This window comes from Onychostoma macrolepis, chromosome 18 (genome assembly GCF_012432095.1).
Source record: "Onychostoma macrolepis isolate SWU-2019 chromosome 18, ASM1243209v1, whole genome shotgun sequence".
NCBI classification, from domain to species: domain Eukaryota; kingdom Metazoa; phylum Chordata; class Actinopteri; order Cypriniformes; family Cyprinidae; genus Onychostoma; species Onychostoma macrolepis.
Genome location: NC_081172.1, coordinates 874,605 through 883,366, shown reverse-complemented (window position 1 = coordinate 883,366; position 8,762 = coordinate 874,605). Strand labels below are relative to the sequence as shown.

General features: G+C 36.0%; 1 protein-coding gene and 1 non-coding gene across 3 annotated transcripts in view; both read left to right on the top strand.

The window, feature by feature from the left end:
- The first annotated feature begins 212 nt into the window (after window positions 1-212).
- The window catches only part of secisbp2l (SECIS binding protein 2-like), a 28,509-nt gene continuing 19,959 nt past the window's right edge, over window positions 213-8,762 (top strand). For both annotated transcript variants that reach the window (XM_058751810.1, XM_058751809.1), the window contains exons 1-2: window positions 213-377; window positions 7,035-7,201. In XM_058751810.1, coding sequence (XP_058607793.1) covers window positions 231-377; window positions 7,035-7,201 — 314 coding nt within the window. In that variant the 5' untranslated portion in view covers window positions 213-230. The remainder of the gene's footprint in view (window positions 378-7,034; window positions 7,202-8,762) is intronic.
- On the top strand, window positions 6,614-6,688 carry trnaa-agc (transfer RNA alanine (anticodon AGC)). The gene has a single exon. It is a non-coding gene; the product is annotated as a tRNA-Ala (tRNA).

Genomic DNA, 8,762 nt, shown 5'->3' with positions numbered 1-8,762 from the left:
AAGAACAATGGCTTTGCTAAAGGACTTGGCACTTCCTCTGGACTGAATGACCCTGGACTGTTGTTGTATTGTTATGATTTAACAATAATGACAATTATTGTTTTTTCAAGCATTCAAGTAAAAAAAAAAAAACTCACTTTGACTCACTGCGCATGCGCGCCCTCTAACGGCAGCACGGCGGAATTACAGCAACGCGTGTCCTCACTGAGCCTCCGCGGCTTCCGTCCCAGATGAGCGTCAGTCAGTCAGTCAGTCAGTCAGTGACGGACCTCAGAACTGGAGCAGCACCGAATCATGCGCGCGCTCACCGCGTCCTGACAGCTGCACGCGGCTCGGTTCCGGTGTCGGCGAGCGAGATGGACGGAGGCGAGAGGAAGGTAAGGCGATTTCACGACGCACCGGTTCGATTTACACCCGCTGGCGTCACGTTAGCTTTAGCATTAGCAGCGCTCTCGGGATTAAAGTCCGAAACGACTAATAACGGTGATTTCTGTAATCAAACACTCGCATGTGTGTGATATGAATAATGTGTGTGTGTTAGTCGTGTATAACAGAGCTGACGCGATAGTGAGAGCGACGCGACGCGTCAAAACAACGACGCCCATGTTATGATCAATTAAACAAAACTAGATCAGTTTTACACCGATTAGTCGACTGTTAATGAACGAGTCGGCTATAAACAGCGCAATGAGCCTAATCCACTTATTAAAATACTATAGTAATACTGTGGTAAAGTACCTCAGAGAACCGAGTAAATATTAACGCACATAAACAAGGGAATCATTCAGTACCATGGTATATGTCAAAGTACTATAGTACTGGCGCGTTATACCACAACATGATTATTGATCAGACACAGCTGCTTTATGAAGGTTATTTTCTGTTGATTAGAGTCGCGTCTGTCGAAGGGGATTGTTTGAGTGACATTACAGTGACTCTGATGTTATATGACTGTGATATTACAGTGAGTTCAAGTTTTCACTGGTCATTTGTTGTGTGTGTGTGTGTGTGTGTGTGTGTGCGCGTGCTGGTTTCTGCAAGCTCTGATCACTTCTGATCCATCAGGTTTTTCTGCATTGATCACATTCCTTGCTTGTCTGTGATGTTTCTGTCTGTAGTCTGATCAGTTTCTCTGTTTCTTCTGTTTTGATTCAGTTCTCTCAGATCTGCTCACATCAGTCTCGTATATACGATTTTTAACTTTTAAGATTTTTTTAAGTCTCTTCTGCTCACCAAGCCTGCATTTATTAGATCCAAAGTACTGCAAAAACAGTGAAATTTTGAAATGATTTTACCATTTAAAAATAACTGCTTATTTTCAGCATCATTACTGCAGTCTTCAGTGTCACACGATCTTCAGAAATCATTCTAATATGCTGATTTGCTGCTCAAAACATTTTATTATTATTATTATTATGTTGAAAACAGCTGAGTAGAATTTTTTCAGTTTACTTTGACAAATAGAAAGTTCAGAAGAACAGCATTTATCTGAAATGGAATTCTTTTTTAACATTAGAAATGTCTTTATCATCACTTCTGATCAATTTAAAGCATCCTTGCTAAATAAAATTATTAATTTCTATAACCCCCCCCCAATAAAAACCCCATACTCCTAGCTTTTGAATGGTATAGTGTATAATGTTACAAAAGCTTTTTATTTCAGATAAATGCTTATCTTTGGATCTTTCTATTCATCAAAGAATCCTGAAAAAATTCTACTCAACTATTTTAAATATTGCTGATAATAATAAATGTTTGTTGAGCAGCAAATCAGCATATCAGAATGATTTCTGAATAATCATGTGACACTGAAGACTTGGAGTAATGATGCTGAAAATTAATGTTTTAATTTCTGATTGTGTGTGTGTGTGTGTGTGTGTGTTTGTGTTGTAAGAACACTGCTGGTGTGTTTCCTCAGTCCTCAAGTGGTCCAAAAATTGTAAAGTTTTTAAGTTTCCTCTTTTTTTTTTTTAAGTGACTGATACAGGAAAACCACTAGTTTGTTTATTATTTTACACATTTGAGTTATTCAGAGCTCTTCGATCTAAAACAGGTCTCTTTACAAACTGCATGAACATATAGAAAGACTTCCTTGCATTTGTGCTAGGACCAAAGTGCAAATGTAATGAGGTTCAGCTTTTAGGGTCAGTTTATTATGGGAAGGGTTCGAGTCTCGGTCCTAAAAACACTAAAATGCATAGAGGCAATCCGTTAAAAATGGTCAAGCAACTTGAGGTGAACAAAATAATTGTTTCTGTATGATTGCAAACTCAGTCCCTCTGCCTGCCATCTCTCTCTCTCTCTCTCTCTCTCTCTTTGTCCTGTCGTTCTTCAGCACAACAAACCCTCTGTTTTCTACACATAATCTTGAAACAGAAATGCTGAAAAGACAAAAGTGTCCCTCCTCGCTCTCATTAGTTCAGCCCATAGTGAGCAGACCACCGCTTCTCTCTCTCTCTCTCTCTCTCTCTCTATCACCTCTCTCTCATCACCTCTCTCTCTCTCACCTCTCTCTCATCACCTCTCTCTCTCATCACCTCTCTCTCTCTCTCTCTCTCTCTCTCTCTCTATCACTCTCTCTCTCTCTCTCTCTCTATCACTCTCTCTCTCTCTCTCTCTCTCTCTCTCTCTCAGCCTCATATTCAATTCAATTCAAGTGAGCTTTATTTGCATGCCTTGCACAGTATTGCCTAAACATAAACATCTATAAATCAGTAAGTAAATTAAAAAAAAAACATTTTTCATAAACGAGGTAAAAAAAATTAAGATTGTTTAACTAAAATAAATAAATCAATATAATAAATAAATACATCATGCCTCACGTTCATCTGTACTGAATCTCTGCAGATCTTCTGTCATTCAAGATTTCTTGCACATATTTAACCCCTATGTGTTTATTTATTACATTTTTAGGTTAATTCTATATATTCATACCACATTCTGTTAAATATTAAACATTTTACCACGTTTAAAGGGGTAGTGCACCGAGAAATGATTATTCTGTCTTCATTTATTCTTCACCAATCAAGTTTCTCCAAACTTGTGCGACTTACTTTCTTCTGTGGAAGATAAAAAATGAAACGTCTTTTTGTCCATACAGTTAAAGTCAATAGGGTTTGATATTGATTGGTTCCCATTATTCCTTAAAATATCATTTTTCATGTTCCACAGAAGAAGGTTTGAACTACATGAGGGTCAGTAAATAATGTGTGTGTGTGTGTGAGCAAACTCTAATCTGTCCATTACTTGGTTAATTAGCTTAACGACAGCCTCCATCCTCACTTTAATCCCTGACGCTCAGTTTGAACTCACATCCGTTCATCAGACGTGAGTCTTGATCGCGTACATTTCATCTTCCTGATGTCGAGCCGAATCAACTTTATGTGATCTGCAGGTTAAATCTGGCCGATAGGAGAGTTTACATTTGGAAACGATTATAAAGAAATTATTATCTGCGTGGACTGATGTTATCGTCTGTGATCTGATTGGATGAGAGAGCAGATCTGTGTGTGATGTCACAATCGGAAGAGTGTACAGAGCTCCGCCCACCACCTACAGACGAACAATTACTGCTGTATGCTATAACACACACTCCATTCACACACACACACACACACACACACACACACACACACACACACAGATGTGCCTTTGTTTCTGAGTCTTTGTGTGTTTCATCAAGGAGTCAGGATGTTGTCATTATTATACTTATATATCTTTACTATTACGTTATTATCATATTGCATCTTGGGTCAGGACGGCTCTGACTGGGAAGAGCTGAGCCGGAACCTATTATAGAGCGATATTATGCATTTGCAAAATTCATTAATGTGTGATCAGCCTCAACAATTGAAATCTTTAAGCAAACAGTCTTGCATTCTTTCCCAATTAATGCAAAATTATTTAGACGTTATGAACGGAAATTTGCAGACAGTTTGCCTTAATTTTTACTTCAATATTTACTTAAATACATTTTTTAATATATTCCTGCATAATTCTTAATTTCTGCATAATTTTTCTCTCCTCCTAGTTTAGTGATTTTAGTAGTGCTGTCAAATGATTTATCGCGATTAAAGTTTTTGTTTGCATAATGTGTGTTTGTGTGCTGTGTATATTTATGTATATATAAATAAATACTCAGACATAGTGTATATTTTGAAAATATTTACATGTATATATTTATATTCATATAATTAATATTATTTATAATTACGTTTAATATAGAAACAACATTTTTCTTAAATATATACATGCATGTGTGAGCATTTATATATACATAATAAATATAGACAGTATACACACATATTATGTAAACAAAAAGTTTTATTTTGGATGTGATTAATCATTTGACAGCTCTAGATTTTAGCCTGTCCTGCGACTGTTCTTCTGTTTTATTATATTAAAAATTAAAAGCGTTTATAACACACACATTTTAAACCTGTTGGTGCACATAAAACCATACATTTCAGAATGAGAGGTTGACACTGTTACACCTCTAGTGTCATGTTTTAAACACAGTTTTCCTGTGATTTATAGAGATGTGCGATGTTTGCTGATGCTGTGAGGAGGAAGTGTTTATAACACGCGTGTTCAGCTTGTGATCGCAGCATGTGACGTATCCTGCTGGTTAATTATTAGCTCTTCCTGCTTCGTGATATAATTATGGGAATTTGTTTGTTTGTTGTGTTTCACCTGAGATGCTCAGGAATGTGTGGAATGTGATGACATCACCTGACCAGCAGTCACATGCTCACGTTGGTCGTGTTCCCGCTTTGGATTCCTGTAATTATTTGTTTGTGCTGTAACCCTACTGGACGAACATGTCTGATCTGACATCATTTATTCACCTGCACGATCGCTCTGGACGGCTCAGAATAGTGTACTAGCATACTCTTGTCTGCTGTTAATGCAGTGTAATGATAATTGTATGATTAGTGTGGTGGTGTGCGATGCTGAATTCAGCCACAGACACACAAAATGTGATGCAGGGGAATTTCTGTAGGAGGAAATGCGTGTTTTTCCCGCACAGATCAGCATTTCATATCAGACAGACGCCTCCATCTGATAGATTACCCTTAATGCAGCAGAGCTGTCAAATTCATATTTGATCTTGTTCAACCTATAAAATACAGCATCTGTTGTTCTCTGTTGTTTAAGGAAATCTTTGCATTTGATGTGTTTAATTTTAAAGTGCATTGTTTTGTTATCGCTGAAAATAATGTTGGGTTTCTTACTCTGATCTTAGAGTAAAACAATGGAACTTGTTAATGTGACAGTCTAGGTCTGGACGATATTGTCAATTTATTTTACAATATATTTCTTAAACCTGCAAACTTCTGAAAAATGAATTTGCCAAAAAACCTCCTCTTATAAAACTAGCCTATATAATATTTTAGAAACAAAAATGGTACAAATAAATGAATGTTCACCTTTTATCTGTATTTAGCCTTCATACAAACAAGAAATTTGAAATCACCATCAAATAAACATAATACTCTCAGACGCACCTTATTAATATTAATATATTTAACTTTAAACTATAGCATAGGCTGATTATTTTTATAGATTAAAACAAAAGGGCTTAGTCCAGGATAAAGAATATGAAAAGTGCCCAGAAAACAGGAAAAAACTACATTGTATGGGTCAAAATTATAAATCTTTTATGCCAAAAATCATTAGGATATTAAGTAAAGATCATGTTCCATGAAGATATTTAGTAAATTTCCTACCGTAAATATATCAGAATTTAATTTCTGATAAGTAATATGCATTGCTAAGAACTTAAAATAAATAAATAAATAAATCAAACAGGACAGAAACAAATAGTGATACATTACTGAATTCACAGCAAATGCAACAAACTAATAGCCTACTGCATTTTTGTCACATAGAAATGCACTTGACAGTATAAGCATTGTTTTTGTGCTAGAACGCTGGAAATTTACTGCTAATAAATGCTGTCATCATTTCCTCAACATCATGTCATTCAAAACCTGTATGACTTACTTTCACACAGGTTTGGAATGACATGATGTTGAGGAAATGATAACAATTTAAATTTTTGGGTGAACTATCCCTTGAAGAAATAGTAAACACCTAATTTATATAAGACAGAGACACTGATATTTATCTTTAATCAGCCTCTTACTGAATCAACATTTTACTTCAATTAAAATGAATTAGAACGAAACATTTAAAGAGAAAGAAGCTATTAAAGTTTGTTTACATCGCTGCTTGTTTACATGAAGTGTGCTTTGCCGTGACTGTTTTCAGCCAGAATTTATGATGTTCTCATATCACACAACTGTATAACACAATTCTGTGTCACTCCTGAATGAATCAAGCCATTTGCGCTGTTTTTATTTCTTATAAATCGTGGCAGAAGCGCAGCGGAAGATTTATTTATTTTTTGATGATTTCTGGAGTGTCACTTTGAGTTTTTTGTTACATAATGCACAATGTTAGATTTTGGATGAACTGGAATTGGATTTTTTTTTTTGCATTAAACGACATAAAAATATGGTGTTTTCATAGAATTGTTTATGCGACTTTCGATTATATTTGTTTTATGAGCATTAAAACACTATGCATGTAATAACACAGCTATGTTGTGGCTTTCCTGTAGCTCAAATAGTAGAGCATGGCGCTAGCAACGCCAAGATCATGGGTTCGATTCCCAGGGAAAGCAAGAGCTGATAAAATGTAAAAACTGTAACTTGAATGCAATGTAAGTCGCTTTGGATAAAAGCGTCTGCTAAATGCATGAATGAATGAATGAATGAATGTTATTTCATTATTCTTTCAATAAAAACAATTTAGTGCGCCGCTTGATTTGGTTAATGTTTGCTTAAAGTGCCCTCTTGTGGGCAGCAGCCTTTTTTCTTACTGAAATAGTCTATAGAATATGAATATTAGCAATATTTATGTAAAAAATGAGTGTTACGTTTTTAAATAAAAAAAAAAATGTATAGCCCTTTTGACGGCCCTATAATGCAGCTTAAATGCATACGTGTGTGTGTGTGTGTGTGTTTCAGGATGTGAAGCTCTCTGCTGAAGTAGAACCGTTTATCCCTCAGAAGAAAGGTGTTGAAGCTTCATTATTACCCATGAGTCTGTGCGGTGAGGGTGGAGCTGAGCCCACACAAATCCCCTCCTACCTGATCACCTGCTACCCCTTCGTACAGGAGAATCAGAACAACAGGTACACACACACACACACACACACACATTTGCTTCACTAAATTAGTAACCCCCTCTAATAGATTTCCATTGTTTATCAGATTAATGACATTAAATGATATGAAACTACGTTAGTGATGACTTCACAAGTATAGTTAAACCTGTCCTGCACACATACTGCATTAATAACCTTAATAAACCTTATTAAATCATGTAATGTTTTCTCTTTGTCTCTAGTGTGATATAAAAGTCTATGAAATGCTTTCATGTGTAGAGTTGCATATCTGTGTGTGATTGCCTCTATTCCCAATGGATCCTGCTTCTTTCCCTTCCTGTTCATTTTGAATTGGTGGAAGTGCACACTTTGTGCCACTGTGTGTGTGTGTGTGTGTGTGTGTGTGTGTGTGTGTGTCACAGCTGAATCACAGCATGGAAATGGAAAAAACAGACAGTTTCAAACAGTTTTCCCTGTCTGCCATTGGTCAGACCAACACATAGTCCCGCCTAGGGCTGCGCGATATGGCAAAAACTAAAATCTGGATTTTGTTTTTGTTTGACTGATTCTCGATTTTTACAGTTTTAAACCAGTCAACTTACATTTACATTTATGCATTTAACAGACGCGACTTACAGTGCATTCAGGCTATAAATTTGTTTATCAGTATGTGTGTTTCCTGGAAATTGAACCCACGACCTTTTGCGCTGCTAACGTAGTGCTCTACCACTGAGCCACAGGAAAATATTACTACAGCATGATTCAAGTAAATTATTCTTTATAAACCCTCTGGTTAAAAAAAATCTATTCCAAGTGCTCCACACATAAAGATGTAAATGTTTAACAAGTCACTTGTTAAATATCTTCACAGAAAAGATGCATGAACTACAATTACATCTTGTACAAACTTGTCTTATACATATTATATGTTCAGAAATAATGAGGAAAACGCTTAAAAAAAATCTCAAAATTCAAAGTAATTCAAAATGATTGAAGGTATAACTCCAGTAGACTATTATTAAAGCAATGAACAGCAGCTTTCAGTCTGTCACCGTGATGCAAACGTGAAATATCAGATTTTTTATTCGATTGCGCTGCTTTTTCATAGTTTTTCTGTGTAAACATGGACGCGTTTGACTGTCGCGCTCACGTCTCATGCATGAAACGGCTTTATAAAAACGAAGCGCTCGAGTTAAAAGAAGTTCACTCCCATCTTCTTGCATGTTTACTCTCTTCCACTGTCTGCGTCGCATCTTTATAACTCAAAAGCACATTCTGTGTGAATAGCACCTCGCGATATGAGCGTGTCTTTTCTCTTTACTGTTATCATTGGCATATTGTCAAAGTGTCTAATTCTAATGTTTGGTAATATTTTTATTCAAAATCATAATTCCTCAATTTATAAAAAATTAAATCATGAACATTAAATTCAAATTAATTGATCAAATCTGAAAAATCGCCCAGCCCTAGTCCCACCCCAAAAATATATTACATTTAGTCACTTAGCAGTAGGGTTGGGTACCGAAACCCGGTACCAATATGGCACCAGTACCTAAGTAACTGGTATGTACTAGAACCGAATCAGAAC